A 25162-nucleotide genomic window follows, 5' to 3' on the forward strand; every position below is an offset into this window, starting at 1 on the left:
AAGTTAAATAATGGTCAATATAAGAGTATGAGAAACAAGAGAAGGGGTTAGATCATGGCTAGTCTGTCCCAGGCCTCATATCCTCTTTCATGCTAGTTCAGCATAGCCCTCAACTCTCCAATATTTCAAAAATCTATCTACCTCCTCTTTAAATGCTTGTGATCTACCTTCCACAACTCTGGGGTAGAGAATACCACATATTCACTACTCTCTAGGAGAAGAAATTTCTTTGCATCTCGGTTTTAAATGAGTGCTCCCTTATTGTGTAACAATGTCCCTAGTTTGCGATTTCCCACTAGTGGAAACATTTACTCTGTCAAGCCTCCTCAGAATCTTGCACGTGGACATACAAATGCTTTCACAGTCCAGATCAGTTGTCACATTGTGGGTTTTGTTCTGTTTTTTTTAGAATGGCAGCTGTAATTTCAGGCTACTTGCTAGTGGAGCTGGTGAAATCAGAGGTGAATGATATGATCAGATCACATGATGTAGAGGAGATTCATTAGGATGTTGCTAGGCCTGGAGTGTTTCAGCTGTGAAAGGACTACATAGCCTGGCATTGTTTCTTTGAAGCAAGTTGGGCAGTGGTGAGAAAAGGTGGAGAGAAAGAAAGGAGTGGTGTGGCAGTGTGTGGTGAAGATTTTTTTTAAATTCATTTGAGAGACATGGATATTGCTGGCTGGCCAATATTTATTGCCTGTCCCTAGTTGCCCTTGAGAAGTTGGTGGTGAGTTGACTTCTTGGTATACAAAATTATGAGTGGGGGGGCATAAATAGGAAGAAAGTTTTCTCCTTATTAGAATCGTCAATTAGAGAGAATGTTTTTCTTCAGCGGATGGTTAGAAGCTGGAACTCACTGCCTGAAAGGTGGTAGCGGCAGGCACCACCGCAGCATTGTAGTAGTATTACGATGAACACTTCAAATAATATAGCATAAAGCTACAGGCCAAATACTGTAAAGCAGGACTAAAAGTAGATGGGTGCTTGATGACTGGCAGAGATATGATTAACCGAAAGGCCTCTTTTACATGCTCTAAAACTCTGACTCCACGACTCAAGCTCGCAAGGCTCATTTCAATTCAGGCGGTCTATCATTTTTCTTTTCAGACCTGAAGGCCAAGCACTTGATATATTGAATTGGAATACCTGATTCTCCAAGGACTTGTGGCATCCACGAGTGAAAACAAACTTGCTTTTTTCCCCAATTTTGTCCACTTTCATCAGAATGCAGTGTCAGTTTACCAGTGCAGGGTTCCACAGATCTACCTACTTAAGCCAGCAGCGACGATACACTGCCCACTGAACTTCAACAGTTTCACTGTGGTGCCTAATTCAGTCTCCAAATCTTCAAAAAGCGCATCAAACAGCGGTAATAACACCCAGTACTGGGCATTTACACCTCCCCAAACCAGTTATATTCAAACCAAATGCATTGTTCTGTTTCATTGGTTACTATCAGCACAGACTAGGGAAGGCAAGATTTTCCTATGGAGGCGGCAAGAGGAAACATTTAAAATGAAAAGCATAACACCGAAAAAATAAACTCATTCATGTTCTGATCCAAAAATGTTCAGATCTGGGGTTAGGAAGGCATGTGCTTAGGGTGAAGATAATCTGAAACAATCCATAAGCATATATTCTAGTTGTACTTCATAACAAAAACGACTTTGCACATTTGAATCGAATACATTGCCAAGCAAACTACACATTCCCTCACGAAACGAAATGTTCTGGTTCAACATATTAGACTTGCTAAAACAATGCTTCGAGGGAAGAAAATGCAAAGTCAAGCCAGACTGAGCAAAAGGAGTTCAGTTGGCTCAACTCCATTCCTAATAGTCCCTAACATCAAACTGCCCTCATCTCACCATCAATCTTCACCAAGGGCATAAAAGCTAGCTGATGTGAGAAACGAAAAGGATGTAGCTAGCAGTGTTCATTCAAAAGAACGTTTCATGCTTTTCTGGATCAAAGCATCGAGTTTTTGCCCTGGATCGTGCTGTTGCTGTTCCTGATCTGAGGGCACTAAGCAGCAAGTCAAAGCTACAACCACCCTTTATTAGCATACAAACAACAGAAATAAGAACAAGACATGCGGAATGAGATATTGCTTAAAATTCTGAATTCCATTAATGTTTGATATAGCTCAAATAATTTTCATTCTACAGTTTATTTAATTCTAGAATAAAGGCAACAAAAACAAACATTTACAGGGAAAGGTAATTGCTTGGTGCTAATTGTTGATAGCTGTGCTTCACACCACCAAAAATTATATTTTGACAAGAACACAAGGGTTGACATTAGAGTCATCCAAGATGTTAAATTTTCTGACTCTAATGTTCCATTTAAGAAGAATTTCCAAAGATAGTAACAATTTTACTAAAGTTTCTGTGTGCGCTGTATTTTGTTTCCATATCCACATCAATTGAACATATACATTTTACCAACTGAAAAACTGTTTTCTTACTTTACCATCGCATACAAGCAATGGAAAAAAACCAGCTTGCACTGCATATCTGCAAGCTGTATTACAGGTAGGAATCCTATAAAACTACAAGGAAGATCTTCACTGTTTACACTAACTGTCAATGGGAAGCATTTCCTTAGACTTACTGGCAAGGCAAATGGGTCTGCTGTGAATTAACATGCATCTAAACTAAAACAGAATTTCACAGGATTCAATCAATTTCTCCTCACTCACTGCTTAAAGCCACAAGCTCCCAAGTTGCTGAAGTACAAAATAGATTTGTGTATAATCTATGATTTATTTGAAAATTCATTCCTGCACCATTCTTTCTATAAAAGGAAGAGATCAATTTCAGAAATATGCACTTACGTACATCTCTAACCTCGATTCTCGGCCCTCTCAGAGGAACAAAAACAAAACATAAATGCAAGTAGACCACAAGGCCCGTCAAGTCCATCCTGTTATTAATACAATCATGGTTGATTGCCAGACTCAACACCATTTTCCTCCGCCTTATGCCTTGATTCTCTGGGAGAAAAAAACAACTTGCCTTAAGCACATTCAACGACTGACCAGCTCTCTGGCGTAGGGAAACCAAAAGACTCTCAACCTTGGGATGTCAAGAAATTTCTCATTTCTATCCTAAATGATTGGCCCTAATCCTGAGACTATGACCTAGAATTCCTCAGCTGGGGAAACACTCTCTACATTTAGCTTATGAAGCTCTGCGGATGAAGACTGAGGCCAATAGAACAGGCCTCATACCTTAACAATTGACCTTGTATTGCAGGAAAACTTTCAATATCTTCACGATGCTACTGCAAGTGCTGCTGTAACTTCAAACAGTGAAGTTGCTAAAATCAATACAACTGACATGCTCACAGTCAAATGTACAAACTGGCTTCACCTGCAGTATCAAAGCAGCTTAAGTTTATACATAGTGCAGAAAAATAAGCAGATGATTGGCTTATATTGCTGCCATCCTACATCAACAAGTTTGGGATTACAAATTAATTTTGCATTTTTCTATGGTTAAGTGAGTTACGTACATCTACTGCCTCATTACAGCTCTGACAACCACATTCAATACAGCATCTATGAGAGGTAGTTTCAAAATTGCATTAGCACTAAACTCATGCAAGAAAAGGCACTTGTGATTTAAACTGACAGTCCAGATTCAGGTTTCATTTATATTAGAAATACAGCATTCGTGCAGACAGAATTGCTCTACACCGACACTGTTGGTGCATGTATAGGTATATAGGCATGTTCAGCACAGTTATGATTCAAAACAGTAAACTTGCAGTTTCTGGAGATGAGGACAAAAATCAAAATCATAACTCACCATGCCCTCAGCTTAAAAGCCTCTGGAATATCAGGGTTAACCAGTATCATGCTGGACGACAAAACAGATAGGGATCGGCCACCAAAATCTGAAAGTCGGGCTCCTTTAATAGCCACCACTGGCTGCTGTGATCCATCAAACTTCTCAGCCTGGAAACAAAAGAAAAAAGTTGGAATCAATTCTAACTGAAGACCATTTGAAGTAATTGTTTCAGTATTCTCTGGCACAGAAAACAGGCAGGCAATCACCTGTTTCAAGACTTCTGCCACTGGTGGCATTAACCCAGGCACCAGTGATGACAAGGCTGAAGAAAGCTTTGATGAGAATTTGCATACTAACACACAGGGTTAGAGCAGAAGCAGGCCACTTGTGCCTGCTCAATAAGATCATGACTGATCCGACAACTCCACATTCCCACCTAACTAATAACCTCTGCTCATCCCCATGTTCATCAAGCATCTACCTACCAGTGTTAAAATCATCAAAAGATTATTTTCACCACCTTTTGCAGACAGGCATCCCAAATCCTTTTGATCCTTTGAAAAAAAGTTCTTCTGTTTTAAATAGGCAATCCCTTCTTTTTAAACACTGATATCCAGTTTGAGATTCTCCTACAACAGGAAACATTAATTTCCATATTCATCCTGCTAAGACCCTTCAGAATCTCTTCTATTTCAATCAAATCACCTCTTACTCTAAATTTCGGTGGTTAAAGCCTAGCCTGTCCAACCTATGCTCAGAAGACAACCCGTCATCGCAATCCTTTTATGAACTGTTTCCAACGCATTTACATCCTTGTTTAAATAAGATGACCTACACACACACCAGATGTTGTCTCACGAGAACTGAAACAATAAAAATAATAAAAGGATAACATTACGAGTTATTCTTTACTTGCTGTATCTGTACATTGCAAACCCTGGAACTCTCTCCCTAAAAGCACTGTGGATATACTTTCTCCAAACGGACAGTAGTTCAAAACAGCAGCTCACCACTATTTTTACTGTAAACTAGGGATGGGCAATAAATGCTGGCCCAGCCAGTGAAGCCCATATTCCATGAATGGATAAAAAAAATCTATTCTTTCGCAAGTACTAAAAAAGTCTCTCAGCTTTGCAATCTCTCACCATTTAGAAAACATGTTTTATTTTTCTTGCCAAAATGGGGAATGTTATATATTCCCCACATTATGCTCCATTTGCCAGATCTTTGTCTATTCATAAACTATGATACCTTTGTAGTGTCCCATGTCCTCTTCACAACTTACTTTCCTACCCATCTTTGTCTCATGAGCAAGTTTAACAACCTTACCTTTGGTCTCTTCATCCAAGTCATTTACATAAATTATAAAAAGTTGAGGCCTCAGCGCTGATCCCTGTGGCAGACCACTTAGTACATTTTTTCAGCCAGAAAATAAGTAACATGCCCAGCATTTTGTTTACCAGACAATTTTATATTGAAGCCAATGTTATAAATCGACACCATGAACTTTTATTTTTCACAATAATCTTTAATGTGGTCTACTGAATGCCTTCTAGAAATCTAAATACACAATAGCACATAATTTGCTCAAAGAACGCCAATAAATTGATTCAACATGATTTCTACTTCACAAAAAAAAAACCATGCTACCTCCATCTAGTTGCCTAATCTTTTTTTCCTAATGCCTTGCTATAACATATTTAATAATAGCTTCTAACAGTTTCCCTATTGTAGGCATTAAGCTAACTGGCTTGTAGTTTCCAGATGTTTCTTCTGCACCACCTGTTTTTGAATTAATGTTTTACATTTGCTTTTTTTTTTTCAGTTTAATGGAACCATCCCCGAATCCAGTGAAATTTGGAAAATTTAATCTAATGCATCAACCATCTCAAACAGCCACTTCTTTTAAGAGTCTAGAACAAAGTCCACTAGGACCCGGGGACCTGTCAGCCTGCAGCTTCAACAATTTGCTCAGTACTATCGCCCTGGTGATTGCAATTTTCTTGAGATCCTCCTTGCCTTTCATTTCCTGATTTGCAGCTATTTCTGGAATGTCACTTTTATCATCTTCAATGGAGATTAATGCAAAGTACCTTTTCAATAAGCCATCTCCTTATTTTCCATTATTAATTCCCCATACTCACTTTTTATAGGATTAAAGCTCATTTTAAACTTTTTTTTTGCAATTATCCATAGAAACCTTCAACTAATTACTAGCTTCTAATTTCTAACTGACACTCATACTCTAATTTTCCTTTTTGTCAGTCATTTGCTGTTGTTTATATGTGTCCAATCTAATCTGCCATGCATCTTTATGCAATTTTATGCTTTTCATCTAAGTCTGACATAATCTATGTTCAGGAAAGCAGGATGTAGAAAGTGTTTGGTTAGAGATTAGGAATGTTAAACGCAAGAAATCTCTTGTGGGAAAAGTCTGCAAGTAGTGTACAAGTCCATTAATAGTAATCACATGGAAGGCAGAATATAAATGGACAAGAAAAAGGGAGTTTGTCAGAAATGTGCAGTGCTAATGATAGATGTTAATTTACACACAGACTAAAAAAATGGACAAATAGGCAAATGTATAATGAGAAGTGAATAGAAACTGTCCTGAAAACATTTCTGGAACCAACCAGAGGGGATTCTGCACTGCTTTTTTGTGCAATGAGATAGAATTACTTAATGCTCTCATAGTGAAGGTGCCCTTATTGGTAACATAAGAACTAGGAGCAGGAGTAGGCCATCTGGCCCCTTGAGCCTGCCCCGCCATTTAATAAGATCATGGATGATCTTTTTGAGACTCGGCTCCACTTACCCGCCCACTCACCATAACCCTTAATTCCTTTACTCTTCAAAAATTTATCTAGCCTTGCCTTAAAAACATTCAGTGAGGTAGCTTCAACCAGTTCACTGGGCAGGGAATTCCACAGATTCACAACCCTTTAGGTGAAGAAGTTCCTCCTAACCTCAGTCCTACATCTGCTTCCCTTTATTTTGAGGCGATGCCCTCTAGTCCTAATTTCACCTGCTAGTGGAAACAACCTCCCTGCTGCCACTTTATCTATTCCCTTCATAATCTTACATGTTTTTATAAGATCTCCCCTCGTATTCATAATATAATTGAATTTTACATTTAGTTTGAGGGAGAGAAGAATGGTTCTGTTTGGTTAATGCATAGGCCAAAAGAGATGCAACGGCAGACTTCGAAGACGTTTCAGAATACGCAGAATATGTTCCAATACGAAAGAGACAATTCCAAGTGGAGCACCTTCACTATGAGAGCATTAAGTAATTCTATCTCATTGCACAAAAAAGCAGTGCAGAATCCCCTCTGGTTGGTTCCAGAAATGTTTTCAGGACAGTTTCTATTCACTTCTCATTATACATTTGCCTATTTGTCCATTTTTTTAGTCTGTGTGTAAATTAACATCTATCATTAGCACTGCACATTTCTGACAAACTCCCTTTTTCTTGTCCATTTATATTCTGCCTTCCATGTGATTACTATTAATGGACTTGTACACTACTTGCAGACTTTTCCCACAAGAGATTTCTTGCGTTTAACATTCCTAATCTCTAACCAAACACTTTCTACATCCTGCTTTCCTGAACATAGATCATCCCTTTCTATTGAACTAATATTATTTCGATCAGTATCATCCTTCCATCTTTTCACAGCTTCATGTCCTCCTGAAATGTTGCGAACCCTTAAATATTCAAAGTCCTAAGATAGGTCATCTTACAACTATTATGTTGGCAATCAGATCATACTTGCTATTTCTATTTGTACTCTTAGTTTATCCGCTTTGTTTCAAATGACGTGTATTCAGATATAAAAAGTTTAGACTCATTTAATTTTACAACCTCTAGCCGTATCCAACGTACTCAGATTTTTTACACACCATTCCTGCCTCTCACAATTAGTTTATAACATACTTTCACTCAGTCTCAATTGCTTGATTTACCAAATCTTCCTGAACTTGAACTCTTGCCTCCATTATTTAAATCAAAATCCTCCATTTCCCTAGTTACTCAGCTTGCCAGAACACCAGCCTCAAGGATGGAATCCATTCGCAACCAGGAAACTGTCTATATTTTGATTTTTAGAAATACAACAGACCTTAAATCAATTACCAAATAGTTAGCAAACAGCTAGCATCCTTCCCCAATAATGAAGAACCAAATCCTTAGGAGTGAAGAGTAAGAAAAAGCAAGAGCTAAAGGAGCAATTCCTTCCCCTAATTCCCTTACTCATCCAAATGTCAACACACAATACAAAGCGACACGGTGATGCCTATATTTATATGCTTCTGAAACTAAAGTTAGGTAAAGATCACTCTTCTAGTGGATGCCTTATAAACTTTGCTTAAGGGATTTGAGAATATAAATGGTAAATTTCAGTTAGGTGTTAAGTTAATTTTATAAAGAGATTCAGACTCATTAACTCATCCAACTACTAGTGCTCATTGCTCCTCTCCCCCAAGGTCACCACTTTGTGACTGTCCACAAGACCGTAAGAAATAGGAACAGGAGTAGGCTGTTCAGCCCCTCGAGCCTGATCTGCCATTCAATAGGATCATGGCTGATCCAACATTCCTCACACCCACTTCCCTGCCCTTTCCCTGTAACGTTTGCTTCCCCTATTGATCAAGAATCTATCTCAGCTTTAAAAATACAGAGTCTCAACCCTCAGAAGAAATTTCTCATCTCAGTCTTAAACCAGCACTCCTTTATTCTGAGACTATGCCCCCTTGACCAAGACTTTCCTACGAAGGGAAACATCCTCAGTGATTACCCTGTCAAGCCCCTTAAGAATCCTATGTGTTTCAACGAGATAACCTCTCATTGTGAGTAGAGTGCCACCTGTTTAACCTTTGCTCATAAGTCAATCCCTCCCCACCAGGGGATCATCATAGTGGAATTTCTCTGAACTGGTTCCAATGAATGATATCTTTCCTGGAGTAAGGGGGAGCAAAACTGCACACAGTACTCCAGATGTGGTCTCACCAGCACCTTGTACAGTTGCAGTAAGACTTCGCTACTCACACACTCCAACCCCCCTTGAAATAAGGGCCAACATTTCATCAGCCTTCCTGATTACCTGCTGCACCCTATGTGCTAGCTTTTGGGTGTTTCGTGCACAACTACTCCCAAGTCCCTTTGCAGCTTTTTGCAGATTTTCTCCAGTTAAATATTGTATTCTTTTGTTCTCCCTTCCAAAATAAACAATTTCACATTCTCCCACATTATATTCTATTTGCCAACTTTTTGCCCACTTACTTAACCTATGAATATCTCTCAGTAAACAGTCTGCATCCCTCTCACAACCTGCCTTTCCACTTATTGTTTTTGTCGCAAATCTGGCTACTGTACGTTCAGTTCCTTCCTACAAGTCATTAATATATATTGTAAACAGTTGTGGTCCTAGTTCTGATCCTTGTGGAACCTCACTGGTTACAGGTCGCCAACCAGAAAAAGGAACCTTATCCCCACTGACCATTTCCTGCCCGTGAGCCAATTCTCTGTCCATGCCAATATATTACCTCTAACACCAGGGGCTTTTATGTTCTGAGAAGTACCTTGTCAAACGCCATCTACTGATTCCCCTCTACCAACTCTAGTTAAGACTTCCTCAAAAATCCTTAATAAATTAGTCAGACACAATTTCTCTTTCAGGAGACCATGCTGACTCTGCTTGATTAGAACAACATTTTCCAAATGCTCTATTGTATGCCTCTGACAAAAGTACAAGCCACAAATCACAAACTAGCTATGTAAGTCCACCTGGAAGTCAAAATCAATACAACAGAAAGAGATATCTAGCATCTCCTCACATGACCCCCTCCTCACTTTTATGGAGACCCTTTAATAGTCCTATTTCTATGCAAGTATCTATTACTCTAAAAACTAAAATGCTGAGCACAGCTTCATCAGTTTGTGGAAGAAACTTTCACGTCCAAACTATTCAATTTATTTTCTAATGTTCATTTCAGACTATGTTTAAATTAGTGCCATCGTTATAACCTCTGATCAACATAAATAATTCATTGCCATACAGACCAAAATACCCTTAAGGGTCTCCATTAAGTCACTCCATGACGTTCACAATTTTCACAATTGTAATTCCGCATCATGGTAAAATGCGAGTAAACCAACCTTGCACTTCTTCAGATGCTGTTTGGTGTATGTTTTGTAAGATGTTGTAAACTACATTTTAGCTAGTAACAAACACAAAATTACTTTGTGATCTTGGTGTCGTTGCATTGATACTATGGCTCCAGAAACCAAATCAGGAGACCATGGCATAGTGGCAACATTACTGGCTTCGTTCCTCAGACACTGATGTTTACAGCCTGGGAATTTAAATTTAATCTATTAAAAATCAAGCAGTGATGGTAACAATGAAAATACCAAGTGTGGTAAAAACCCATGTGATTGACTAATGTATTTTAAAGAAAGACATCTGCTGACCTTACCAAATGACTCTAGACTCTCAGCAATATGGTTGCGTCTCAATGGCTCCAAAGGGCAAAACAGGCGGAGCATTGCTTGTGATAAAACAAAAAGCACCTCTGCGCAGTAAGTACTTCCTTTCCCTATTCTTACACAATTTTTATCTTTTTCTGCACCAAATTGCAGATGCCACTTATCTGCTCAATCAGCTTATGCTTACATGCAGTCTTTATCTCAAATTTAATATCAAAATTTTAATTTTCCATTATCCATTCCAAAGCCCAGCTTACTTGTACATGAATAGTTTGCACCAGCATTAAAGAACCAGTGAATTTGTCCTCAGGTTATTGCAGTAGTTGTCAATTGGTTTTGCATTCATCTATTTCAAAAGGGATGACAAACTTCCAATTACATGAAATTCTGCCTGACAAAACCTCTAAGATGAGATACACTACACAAAATGCCGGTCTCTGTTCCTTTCACAAGCACCTGAGGAAGTTATATACAGTATGTAATTAATGGTCAATTTCTTCCAAAGTTGATTCCAGATGTTTGGCCAAAACATCCAAACTGTTCATATTTACCACCACTTGTTGCTAAAGTCAAAGGTGCCTTAGTGCAAACCTACTTAACGGAACAATAACACACCATCGTAGGTAGCTGTTCTGTTCTGTTCTGCAGGCCAACACATGATATCAAAGTTATTATCATAATGGTCTGTGTGGCAGTCCGGCAAATCCCACTAATGCGGCAACAGGGTATGAAGGATTAGTGGCAACATTACAGTCCAGACAAATAATTTTGTGGCTGATAGAGAAGAACATCAGAGATTGGACGGTACTACCTCTACAGCTTAGGCAGATGTTAAAAATAAGCAAGCAAGCAGAAGAAAGACAAAGTTGCAAAATACAAAGATAATCAGTTGAGGACATATCTGAATATTTGTCTGAATTAAAAACAATTTTGTACTGCATCACAAAACCAAGATTTCACAGCATCTCCCACCAGAACTTGAAATGCAATAAACCGGTTGCAACAGTTTGTAATTAAACACGGACAAAAGAATAGATACAGAATATTCTGCATTGGAAACATGAATGAAATGCCCATGAATTTTGCTAGGGACTCATTGTAAGGTTAGAGTGAAAGAAGTATTAATGAACACAACTGATCACAAATTCTAGATTTACAGAGACAATCATGTATGTTCTACATGACAAAGCTCAAGCCAATAGTGACAATCAAGAGAAAAAGCCTCCTAAAACAGGAAAATCAATCACAATCATGACAAAGAATGGTTGTAAGGATGAAAGTGGCCTGACAAACATGGCTAAGTAAAGTTCGATGCTTCTGACCTGGTCATAAAGGAAGCAAAACCGTTGTCATTTTGATCCGGGTTCAGATCACACCTTGATTTTGTTGAAGTGATTCATGGTGTGACCAACCGTATCTCTCTAAACGAGTACTTCAAGAATCGCATTTGAAAAAAGTGGAATGACTGGATGATCAGAGACGTTCACCAAGGGCACAGCATTGGAACCTCAAGGATAGCAATTCTATTACACAGTTCATTGTAGATTTCTCATACAAAATTAAAATGGAGATGACAGTTATGAGAAATCCAATGCACTCCTTAGCATAGAAGATGAATATTTGTGGGATTCTTTTATCCTGAATACAAGGAATACAATGAATACAATGTCTTTATGTCTCTGACGAATTTGATAGATTTAATTAATTGATCTTATATTTACAGAAACCAGCTTCTGAAGATTAACAACTATTTACATGCTTTCCACTCAGTTCACACTTCTTTTGGAAGTGGAGTGACAGAACACTATCCGATATGGCTACTGCAATAGCAGGGCAATGAGAAGGTGCAGATTTCAAACTCTCCAAAAGTGTTACTTATGTAAAAGTCAACCTCTATTTCTAAGCTAAAAACTTAGTCTCAGAAATTCAACTTTTATAGGAGTACAAGCTGGATGACACTGTCTGAATTAGCTTCCAAGAATTAATTTCACTGAAATGTGAAAAGCCCAAGGTAGGGAACAACGTAAGAATACAAAACTATTAGTTCTAACTACACTGATACAACTATATCTTGAAATAATGTGCCATACTGGTGTAGATCATAATCAGATGACTAGTGTTGATTGCTTCCCTTCCAAAGATGCTGCACAGGACTACCCATTGTGATCAGAATTCAGACAATAACCACTGCTGCAAGAAAATTCAGTCAACTTCAAGTATCGAAAACAATTGATTAATTTGATCTAAAAAATTCTGAAGAAAGAAAGATGCTTACATCCTCACCCCACAGCGTAGCAGTGACAATTTTTCCACTCATATCCAACAGACAAACATTCCTCTTAGATACTTCTCGATTGTTTGACTTCACTGTTATCTTACTGACATCTTCAAATGACTTGCATACTCCAATTACATCTGGAAAGAGCCATTTAAAAAGTGACCATGAGAAATTATACAGAATATACCATCAAAATAGTCCAACAGGTGAAAGACACATCATTTAGTGGCCCAGGATCAATGTGGGTCGAAAGCTCTTGTTCCAACTTCAAGTCAAAATTGAAGCAGAGACTTTCTAAAATAAACATTCGGCTGTAGAATATAGCCGACGCAAAGATTGATACATTTTTGGATTACTCAGGGAATCGGAGGTCCAGGCATGAAATGAAGCTCAAGTCAAGGACCAGTGCATCTCATCAAACAGCAGAGCAGGCCTTGGCTAGGACTTCTGAATTTTGATCTATAGAAAAATTACTATATACCACTTCAATACTAGGTCGTACTAGCAAAGAGCAGGATGGGGCATCCGAAAAATACCACTGATCATAAGCAGCTCATATGTTACAAAATTTGGACTATATTGAACCTTTCCTTTAAAAGTCTCTCACCAAGCATCGTATCCTTGTTCTTATTTTCCAGCTGATCTATTGGCACAAACTCAAATTGGACCGTTGGCAAATCATCGGAGTCATCACAAGGGATCACAGTGGTCTCGTTAGTAAAAGTCATCTCATAATCATTCTTCACAGATGTATACTGCTTATTGGCAGTCTTCAATGTTCCTTTTGACACATAATATACCTGGAATTACAAAGCAGAAGCATTTAACCCAACTGCTTTAAACGACCAACGATAATTCACAACTTCTCCTTCTCCCTATATCAAACAGAGTGAGAGTCAGAGTTCTGCAGCACAGAAACAGATCCTTTGGTACAATTTATCCACGCTGACCACATATCCCAAATAAATCTAGTCCTATTTGCCAGCATTTGGACCATATCCCTCTAAACCCTCCCTATTCATGCACCCATCCAGATGCCTTTTAAATGTTGTAATTATACCAGCCTCCACCACTTCCTCTGGCAGCTCATTCCATATACGCACCACCCTCTGCGTGAAAAAGTTGCCCGTCAGGTCCCTTTAAATCCTTTCCCTCTCACCTTAAACCTATGCCCTCTAGTTTTGGACTCCCCTACCCTGGGGAACAGACCTTGTCTATTTACCCTATCCATGCCCCTCATGATTTTAGAAACCTCTATAAAAGGTCATCCCTCAGCCTCCTACACTCAAGGGAAAACAGCCCCATCTATTCAGCCTCTCCCTATAGCTCATACCATCGACATCTGGTCATCCTAAACTTAACAAAACAAACAGTTGCATATCAGTCATAAAGCAACTCAACAGCCAAATGCACAAGTTTACTACAACCATTCTTGCAAGTTGTTTCAGGTGTAATTTCTTGCATTTTTTTTGGGAGTAACTTTTGCATCTCCTTCCAATCTCCACATGCCTCTGGCCAAAAAGGACCGACCACAGGTCAATGAAGACATCCTTCCTGGTCTACTTAACAGGCTTGAGGTGTTGAATGAATCATTCTTGATCCTATGACGAACCTCACCGAATAGGCAGATGCCTGACCCTCATCCAAAACTGTAACTAAGGGATCTAGACAAATGATTCAGGAGGCACAAGCTCAAGTTCCACTATCTCAGTAACACCTATGAATATACAATGAACAAAAGAGGAAAATAGCTTATATTCTTCATTTTAACATACTAAATGAGTTTCCTTTTAAACTCTGATCTCTGACTCAATAGCAACTACCTCCTTCAGGCTTCTGATGCAAATAACCTTCAGCTACAATTGGAAAGCATTTCCTGCTTGGATCCTCAAAATCTTTCACAATTTTGAAAAACTCTTAGATCAGTATTAATTTTACTCCTTCATGAAAGTCCCACCTTCCATCAAAACATTAACCAGTCATTATAAGGAACAAGAATGTGAGTGAGTCAATCTCTCATGGCAATTAATTCCAGGTTAAGCCAGGTTACAGGACAATTGGACCGGGATGCACAAGTCATTATGAAGTCATACATGATTTTAACATTTCCATTAAAACAGACAGTATCCATGAAAACCAGTCAGTCATTCTTCAAATTCTCGTCATTGTTGCAACTGCAGCATTTTAAATGGGGAGAAAGTACAATTACAACATGGAAAGTTTACAAAATCAGTTTTCATTTGAAATGTAGTCTTCAGTCTATAATACAAATGCTTAATACATTCAACTAGAATTATAATGCAAGTGTACATAAAACCGAGATCTTTAATTTGAATGAAGTCTCCAAAGCTGGCAGAGATACATTTAAAAAACTTGAGCTACAATTACAACTTTAATTGTGTTTTTAAAACTTAACATTCCATTCCCCTAGGTTTCATGCTCGTGTCACATTTAGGCATTCAGGCAAAGAAGTGCCCACAGGGGAGGGGACACAATATCTTTTCTTAGAGGGAAATCTTGAACCTCTCCCAAGCAAGTCAATGAGTTCATCTGTACTGCTGGATTCCAAATCAAAGTGGGGGTGGGTGGACCCTCGTTCTGACTGTACATAGAATGCATCTCATTCTATCACATATGTTCTCTTACACTTTGAAAATTAGTAAGACCAAGACTGCATATTTACAATGCATCTCAATGTTGCTGCAGATTTTATAGTTGCAAGTCTAAATCAATTCCACAATAACAAAGCTATTTTCCTTTATATGAATAGCTCTCAGAGACATATTTTAAGCTCCATCTTAAATAAAGCTAGAGATCACTGTAATATAACAAGATCATTGAATGTACAAGCATCTACCTTTCAAAGGTGCCTTCACTTTGGAAGCAAGTTGCTTGTGCACAAATCTGAGTATTCTCCAGACTAGGACATAAAACATCTTGGGAGTATAAACACAATGTATTAAGTGTAGTAGTCGGAGAACAACACGGGCTCTTTACCTTATTCACTTCAATAAGTGGGAAGTACTTATCCACCTGGTCAGTGAAAGCTGTGGCTCTAATTTCACCCTGCAAAACAAAGCAATTCAAATCAATAGGAGTTCTGCATCTAGTTAGGGGTGATTCCTGTATCAAGATCAAATTTCTTTTTTAAAACTACAACAATTGATAACCTCCAGCAGGTTCTGTGGCACTCCATTTCCATCTTGCCCATGGTCCTTCCATCCACTGTTAAGAACTCAATTTCTCTATCAGGAACTGCTTCAGAGGGTCCCAGCCAAGATCAAGAAATTACTATGCAGGGAAGTTACAGGTGAAAAACCACGCTCAATTGTGTGTCAGTGCCTAGCTTACGTGATTTTGTGCTTAACGTAATTCATTAAAAAAAAAAAAATCAATGCTGCCAAACTATTCCATTAAACAGTCAGCTTTGAGACAAATTGCTTCTATTTTCTTTTTAAATGAAAGTTTATTGTATTTTAACAAGTGGTACAGTGGAATCTATTTTAGATATTACTGTTCTTTCAACCAAACATCTCCCGATTATTTGGTGGAAGAAATTTGCAAGAGACAAGAAAAATATACGTTTATGCAGCGTCTGGTGAATAAGATTTAGAAATAAATAATAAATGCCAAAAATGATGATTAACGAACAGTGGAAAACAAATGCATTGATTTTTAAACCAAAAAGAGCCACAATTTATAACTCACCGATACTGCTATGTAGAAGTACCAAGACCTTTCAGTCATGGACATCATGGAAACTTTCATTTAAAGATGGGAGAAAGATACTTATAATTAAAAGAAAAATCAGTGGATTACACAGACCCAAATCAATATTTCTTTGCACATGGATCCACTATTATGTGGGACTGGAAAATGGTCCCATCATATTATGGTATTAATATTATGCTCAAGCAGCAGAGAGTCAAAAATAATGGTGCCATGTGGTAGACAAACATTGTTGCAGTCAGAGGGGAATGAAGAAACAGATTTGCAGATGCAAAAAGCATCAGTCTACATCATATGTTGATGAACAAACTGAGTGTAGAGTTTAAAGTACTACAATTATAGATGGCTCAAACCAAGACCATATATGGAAACAATAAGGCCATCCTTTAAAATAGCAGATTAAAGTAAATTACATTACATAGAATAACAAAAGTCCTGAAAAATCAAATGGATGTCCAATTTATTCTTCCAGATTATAACTTGAGAGATAACAACGAATCACCCTGATGTCTAAATGCTGAACTGAAACACAAAAACGGATGAGGTCCAACACAGTTCATAGTTCCTTCACAGGGAAGATTGTTCAACATCACCTCTCATATTTGGAGATGTAACAGGGAGAACAGCTTCATAGAAACATAGAAGGTAGGAGCAGGTGGTGACCATTCAGCCCTTCCAGCCTGCTCCCAATTCATCATGATCATGGCTGATTGTCCCAACTCAATAGCTTAATCCTGCTTTCTCCACATAACCTTTGATTCCATTTGCTTCAAGCATTACATCTAACTGCCTTTTGAATACATTCAATGTTTTGGCATCAACTACTTCCTGTAGTAATGAATTCCATAGGCTCACCACTCTTTGGGTGAACAAATGTCTCATCTCCATCCTAAATGGTCTACCCCGAATCCTCAGACTGTGATTCCTGGTTCTGAATGCACCCACCATCAGGAACATCCTCCCTACATCTACCCTATCTAGTCCTGTTAGAATATTAAGTCTCTATGAGATTCCCCCTCCTCATTCGTCTGAACTCCAGCAAAAGCAATCCTAACATACTCAGTCTCTCCGCATGTGTCAGTGCTGCCATCCCTGGAATCAGCCTGGTAAACCTTAGCTGCACTCCTTCAAGAGCAAAAGGATCCTTCCTCAGAAGAGGAAACCAAAACTGCACACAATATTCTAGGTGTGGCCTCATCAAGGCCCTCTCTGCAACAACACATGCCTGCTCCTGTACTCAAAACCCCTTGCAATGAAGGCCAACATACCATTTGATTTCTGTACCACCTGCTGCACCTGCATGCTTACCTTCAGCGACTGGTGCACAAGGACACCCAAATCCCGCTGCACACTCCTCTCCCCAAATTTACAGCCATTCAGGTAGTAATCTGCCTTATTGTTTTTGCTGCTAAAGTGAATAACCTCACATTTATCCAAATTATACACACTTGCCATTGATTTGCTCACTGACCAAACCTGTCCAGATTACGCTGAAGGATCTGTGCATCGGTGTCACAATTCCATCTCCCACCCAACTTGGTGTCATCTGCAAACTTGAAGATGTTATATTTTGTACCCTCATCCAAGTCATTAATAAATGTTGTGAATAGCTGGGGTCCCAGCACCAATCCTTGTGGCACCCCACTAGTTACTGCCAGCCAATTTGAAAAGGACTCACGAATTCCTACTCTTTGTTCCCTCTCTGCCAACCAGTTTTCAATCCATCTCAATACACCTCCCCCAATCCCATACGCTTTAATCTTGTGCAATAATCTCTTGTGCAGGACTTTGTCAAACGCTTTCTGAAAGTCCAAATATACCACATCAACTGGCTGCCCCTTGTCAACTCTACTAGTTACATCTTTATAGAATTCCAGATTTGTCAAGCATGATTTCCCCTTCATAAATCCATGATGACTCTGTCTGATCCTGCCACTGCTTTCTAAATGCTCTGCTATAAAGTCTTTGATAATGGATTTAAGAATTCTCCCCACTACGGACGTTAGGCTTACTGGTGTATAATTCCCTGTTTTCTCTCTACCCCTCTTTTTAAATATTGGGGTGACATTTGCTACACTCCAATCTGCAGTCAATAGAATCCTGGAAGATGGAAGTGGCACACCATAAGTATGTTTCATTATCCAATTTTTGCATAATCTGCAACTTGTGTTACATCAGCTGATGAAGAGGCAAAATCCTAAGCTTTGAAACAGGCAGGTATTCTATAACAAGATGGCAGGGTTGAATACTATGCAGCCAAATACAGATAAAATGAATATGTTTGGAAGAATTGCTGCACCCAGTGAAGAAAACAGATTTTACTGCTACATGGAGTGGACAAAATAGAAATTTGGGCCTTTAAACGAAGTCTTGATTCACAGATTAGACAATGGAATAGAGGGATATGCAGGAGGATAGAAAACCTTGATTAGACAGAGTATACAGTGGCAATTTTTTTCTATTCGTTTTTGTGGGATGTGGGCGTTGCTGGCTGGCCAGCATTTCTTGTCCATCCCTAGGAGCCCTTGAGAAGGTGGTGGTGAGCTGCCTTCTTGAACTGCTGCAGTCCTCCTGCTCTGGGTTGACCCACAATGCTATTAGGGAGGGAATTCCGGGATTTTGACCCAGCAACAATGAAGGAACAGCATAGGCCAAATGGCTGGTTCTTGTGCTGGAGACGCAAGTATTTAAATCACACCAACCTTGTCTTAATAAAAAAATGCAGACTAAATTCCAGAATCTTATTCTGCAAGGATTATCCCACTCTATCTTCTGAATACAGTAGAAATATAATGGGGGCACTCTGGATTCTCTTCCCTTGTATGTGCAAACATTCAAATTACTCTAGGAAACATCAGACTTTGTTGTATAATTCATTGCAGTCTTATGTTTTATGATTAGATGACCAAGCCAGACCATACATTATTTATTTAAACCTTTTACTAAAGACAAAATTATTGGAATTCTGAAGAGTCGGGTACAAAATGCATTCCATATAATTCTCTGAAGTTTTACGATCAATTGCTTAATGGAGATTGTGATCTGCAGTATTAACTAAGTGCCTTCCCTGCTGGATATGTAGTTTCAGCTCAATATTGGTCATTAAAAATTTGCTGTCAAAATATGTTGCAAATGCACTCAAAGCAGCCTGATAGTTTAAATATTGTAGTACTGGGACTCGAAGTGACAAACATTCTTAGTTGGGATTTTACAGCTAAGGAGAATTTGCTTTTTTTCCAGATTCTTGGACTCAAACACACTGACAAGAGGATGGATCACTGGCTAAGAACACGCAGCAAATGATACTGAATGAACTGATCCTTAGGTAGTGCATTGAGGACAGCCATTCAGTACCACTGATCTATGTCAGTATTCACTTCTGCAGATTCGTAAATGCACCTCGGGTATTTGCAGTATTTCCACTCGTAGTAAGGTCTACATATTCTCACCATTCTCTGGATTTAGAAGTTTCGCTTGCATTCTCAGATTTAGCGGAAACTGCTTTAAATTTATCGTCCCTGAATGCAGGGTTGTAATAAAAAGGCAGGGAAGTGGGAGTAAATGAGCAGTTCTTGCAGGAACAGGACAGACCAAATGGTCATTTTCTGGGTAACTACTCTAATGTTTCTATTCTATAATTGACAGTAGTGATGATTAAATGTTTGTGAGCCATGGATAACAGGTTCTGTCATTTGTCAGTAGAAAGTTAGTTAATCCCTGGTTTTTCTGTAGTATGCAAAAGTGTCCATAAAACGCTGAGGTTAAGTGCTAGATCATGGGTAAGGATGGGTCTTTCCACACTTGACTGTTTCGGTAATAAGGTCTGAATGAGTACAACTATGGCACTGCCTTATAATTAAATAAGCCAGTTTACAGTCATTTCTAGAATCAGTGATTAAGGCACAGGGGCAGGTCATTTTACCACATTTCTTTAACAATAGGTGGCCTGAACAATGAAGTCAGTCTCATTTCCCCACTCTATCCTTGGAGACGTGCTTTTGTTTCCCCTCAGCGCCAATCTAATTTTCTTTGCTTTGTCCAACAAGGGTAACTAGGCAAAGTACCAAAGAGCAAAGCTGTTCTTACAATACTTATTCAATGAGTTAGCATCATGGGATACCCCAAAAATGAAATAATACAAAATATTAAATTTTTGAACATTTTAAAATCATTGAAGCACCACACCTACCCTCCCAGGTCAAGGATCTCACGGAACTGCTACAGGGCACTTTGAACTGGAAGGGTAAACAGCCAGAGGTTGTGGCCCATTTTTGGGACACATGACACAGGAAGAAACAAACATCAGGTCCTGTAAGCATACTTTAGGGGATTAGATAGGAAACTGAAAAGCAAGATTTCAAAAGGCAGTAATTTCCAGATTTACACCAAGTGCCATGCATGAATAAACATACAAATAGAGTACAAATAGAGCAGATGAATGCAGGCTGGAGACATGGTATAGGATGGATGGATCGATCTAGATTCCTGAAGATTTTGGGACCATTTCTGGCAGAGGCAGGACCTCTAGAAGGTGGACAGATTACAAGTGAACAGGAATGGGACCATCCTCACAGGAAGGCTTTGCTAAAACAGTGAGTGGATTTAAACTAGGTTGGCAGGGGTATAGGATCCTGACAGTACTTTGGAGGGAAAATAAGCTGGCATAAGTTAAAATGCAACTGAGTGATCCTGAAGGCAAAAACAAAAAAACAGGCTAGATAAGAAAGAAGTGAGTTTAGCAATACTCAAATTTAGAGAAAAGGAGCTGGAGGAAAAAAGCAGATGAGCCAAGGGCAGGTAGACACATGGGAGTATGTAATCCAAGAATTGGCTGAAAAATAGGCAGGATTGGCCTCTCAACATTCCTGGTTACAGAACATTCAGACAAATCAGATTTGTAAGGATAGAAGAGGAGTTTACAATAATGATCAAGGAGTACAGAGGGATGGTATCTTGGAAGGATCATCCAGTAAGACCACATGGGTAGAAGTGAACAAAGACAAACATTCTGTTGGGTGTGCACTATAATACCCCAGTCAGGGAGACAGAGGATCAAATGCATAATCCAATTTCAAAAACATATAAAAATAATGGAGTAAAAGTAGCGAATTTTAACTACCCAAATATTAACTGGGATTATTTTATTGCGGAAGGTATGAGGGAGAAAACTCCTAAATTTCACGCAGAAGAACTTTATTTTTTAGCTAGTATGTAGAAGGGGACACAGGGCAGTTCTGGATCTAATATTTTAAAGTTTGAGCTGGCAGGCGGAGGCATTTTGAAAACAATGAACATAACTCCGTTAGATTTGGGATAGTTATGGAAAATGATAAAGATAGGTCAGGAAAATAATTTCTAAAGTTGGGAGCAGGGGAACTAATTCTAGTAAGATTTGATACAATTTAACATGAGTGAACGGGGAGCAGCTATTCACAGATAAAACTGCTTCCCACTCTTCTGACATTGTGTCCAGGCCAAACATGTAACTGCATAAAAACTGCTGTCAGACCACATTAGGAGTACCACATGCAGTTCAGTTCACCACTTTATAGGAAGGGTGTGATTGCTCTAGAGAAAATGCAGGGGAGATTTACCAGGATATTGCCTGGGCTGAGGTGTCTGAGCCATGAGGAAAGATTGGGTAGCCTGGGGTTGTTTTCCTTGGAGCAGCGAAAGTTGACAAGGGACCCAAAAGGAATGTGCAAGATTATGATGGTGATAGATAGGGTAGATATGAAGGCACTTTTTCCCTATTGTGGGAGAGGTCAAAATCTAAGAGCATAGATTTAAGGTATGAGGTAGAAAGCTAAAAAAAAGTAGAGGAAAGGAAGATGTTTTTTCCACTCAAAGGGTGACGGGAGTCTGGAATTCTCTACCGCAAGGGATGGTTGAATTAGAAACAATGACCTATTTAAGCAGAATTTAGACATTCACTTCTGTCACTGTAGCCTCTAGGGCTACAGGCCAAAAGGAGGAAAATGAGACTAGCGTAGTCAGATTTTTATTGACCAGCACAGATATGATGGGCTGAATGTCCTCATTCTGCACTGTATGATTCTATGCATTTTGACAAATAATACAGCTGCTAAAATCACACGATTAGCATAGAAAAATATATTCTGCTGGTGCACTAAACCCTCCATAAAACGTTAAGAGGGAAACAACTGCATTGGATCAACTAACAAGAGACTTCGATTTGTTTGGCAGATATTTTTGGCAAAGCAATATGAAAAAGATATCTGAAAGGTGGTTTATCAAGTCAATTAGAGAGAGTATCACTAAATCCATCCATTAAGTACAATAATCAGGATGGCCTGAAATCTAATGTTGAATCAGTTCTGGTTGTGTCCACCACAGAAAAATCAAATTATGGCAGGTCTTCAGAAACCATCGGACAGTCTGGTGCCAGGCTGTGAAATCTTTAGCCTGCACAGTGCTCTAACACACAAACAAGTATTTGAAAAACTATTAGTAACAAATCATTTTAAATAGTATATTGGATTTTATTTCCAAAAAGCCTTAATAATAAACCCAACATGTCTAATAATATTAAAATAAATCAATATACAATTTTAAAAAGGTTTAAAAAATATGCCAAGTTGATCAATAAGTTGACTTTTAAAAATGCTCCAAGTATAAACAGTCCAAACAGAGACGGATTGATTTGGCCGTCAAGTACAAAGATCTCCCTTAAGGGCTCATGAAGCAACAACAATAAGAAAGTCTGCCCCCTGCTGACCAGCACACATTTTGCCGATTATGAAGCAGGTTTACTGGGACTACCTCCTAGTGGTCAGTAAACAAAACAACAAACATTCACAGGAGGATTCTTACACTCTCATCCAGCAGCTCAATGGAAAATAGCTTTCCCTCTCCACGGGAGTTGCTCCATGTTCTAATCTGACTCTTATTGGTAACACGAGCCCGAATTGTCCACCTAGGGAAAAAAAAATCAAGATTTAATAGAGCCTTTTTATTTCCAACTTAAGCCTATTCAAAATAGACTCTAGACAGAGATTATACCTAACAACTTCGTTAATACTCTTCCATGATCGCAAAAATCAATTTTTAGAATCTGAAATGTGTTGTTACTTGTTACACAATGCAATGGATTAATGTGAACAGCAAAAGAAAAGCAGGATTTGTCCTCAGGAAACAAACTTTTTTTTCCTGTGCCCAGTACATCTTAGAAACTTCCTTCAAAGTTAACTCATGTGCAAGCACTTTTGGAGTTTATTTACATCCATAAGATGCCCTCAGCTGATAGCATTACACAGTTATAGATTACAGGGGGAGAAGGAGGCAGCAGAAATTGTTTTACACATCCAATGATTTTTCCCCCAGCCCAGGGGAGACCTGACCAGATACACAAGTATTTGAAATCTGCTCAAACCTCCATTTTATTTGGTCTAATAAACTGAATTTCAACAAAAATCCACTTCCTTGTTTATCTGAGAATTCCCCAAAGCTAGGTCAAACCTCTAAGTAGCATGATTCCTGGGAGAGTACTGCTGACGTTCAGAAATATTCTTACATGTGGAATACTGCAACTGCTGCACATTTTATAGCATATCTGACTTACTAAAAAGCAAATAAAACACTGATGTCACCTGCCTAACCTGAGTGTAACCCAAAGAATCTCTCCAACTACCAACAAAACCAAGTGCCTGCTATGAAGTACATAGTTCAATAAAGTGATAACTAACTGATTTGGCCATTTTGTACATCTCTGGAACCTTGTACAACTCATACTGAGTTTGGTCAACCAGTGGCAGTCACGTATCAGGTACCAAACCGTAGAAATTTTGTTATTAAAAAATCTCTTAAGAAACCTGCTAAAACTTACCTCTTCAACTAACTGTTCGGTCACCTGCCCCGAGTCAATCTGCCATAGCTCAGCCTCTTTTTATGAAACATTTGCAGTACTATTATGACCAACAATACATGGTGTTTATATGCTTACTTTGGATAAATGCAACTTTTAAAATAAATGATGCAGGCAGTACAAGAACCCAAGATATTAATATGAAAAACAAATTCATGAATTTGTATACAGTTGTATAGTGGTGAAGTTAAAAGTGTGCACGCCACCTGTGACACAGGTGAATCAACTGCATCAGCATCTGGCGGTTGCAGATTCATTCCAGAGATTTGAACAATGAAATTCAGGTTGAAATTTCAGTATTCTAACAAAATGATGCAATGACATAGTTGTACCCGTTTTTGGAAAACATTAACCTGATGTTCCATTTGTCCTCATATGGTCTAAGTGATCCCACGACACCATTTTGAACACCAAAGTGCTATGGCGTACAATGTGCAAATTAAGACACAGAGGATTGGCATCAAAAGCAACAGTGCATCTTTCAAAAGAAAGATTCCAATAAGTAGAAAGTGTAGATTAAACAACTAGAACAACGCAAATAATTTCTCAAAAGCATTTAGAGATGCTCCCGATATATATCCAAAACGGCAGTTACAATTTGGTTCAAAAAGCAATAAATCATACCTCAAGATCTTTTAGAATACTATTGAAGCATGTAGCTTTATATTTCAGAAGATAAAATTCCACATGCAAGACTGAGACTCTCAGAATTAACAATCAGAGTTGAAATGAAGACTAGCTTAATAAATAGATTCAGAGGGGTTCTATTGAAAGAAATGTTGATCTCCATAGCTTCTCATTACTTAGTTTTTAAGCAAACAAACGGCTTCTATGGGAAACAGCGTACAAAAAGGACAAAGTCTTGCAACAGCGATAGTAGGAACTGCAGATGCTGGAGAATCTGAGATAACAAGGGTAGAGCTGGATGAACACAGCAGGCCAAGCAGCATCAGAGGAGCAGGAAAGCTGACGTTTCGGGCCTAAACCCTC

The 25162-nt window shown here is 38.7% G+C and overlaps 1 protein-coding gene across 1 annotated transcript in view; it reads right to left on the bottom strand.

Annotated features, from left to right (window-relative positions):
• rpa1 (replication protein A1) overlaps positions 1–25162 on the bottom strand; it is a 60332-nt gene that overhangs the window by 12523 nt on the left and 22647 nt on the right. Inside the window, exons 8-12 of the mRNA XM_020528673.2 lie at positions 23122–23224; positions 15556–15624; positions 13166–13358; positions 12556–12695; positions 3813–3961 (exon numbers count right to left, since the gene is read on the bottom strand). Coding sequence (XP_020384262.1) covers positions 3813–3961; positions 12556–12695; positions 13166–13358; positions 15556–15624; positions 23122–23224 — 654 coding nt within the window. The remainder of the gene's footprint in view (positions 1–3812; positions 3962–12555; positions 12696–13165; positions 13359–15555; positions 15625–23121; positions 23225–25162) is intronic.

The sequence above is a fragment of the Rhincodon typus genome, chromosome 26, assembly GCF_021869965.1.
Source record: "Rhincodon typus isolate 14 chromosome 26, sRhiTyp1.1, whole genome shotgun sequence".
Taxonomy (NCBI): domain Eukaryota; kingdom Metazoa; phylum Chordata; class Chondrichthyes; order Orectolobiformes; family Rhincodontidae; genus Rhincodon; species Rhincodon typus.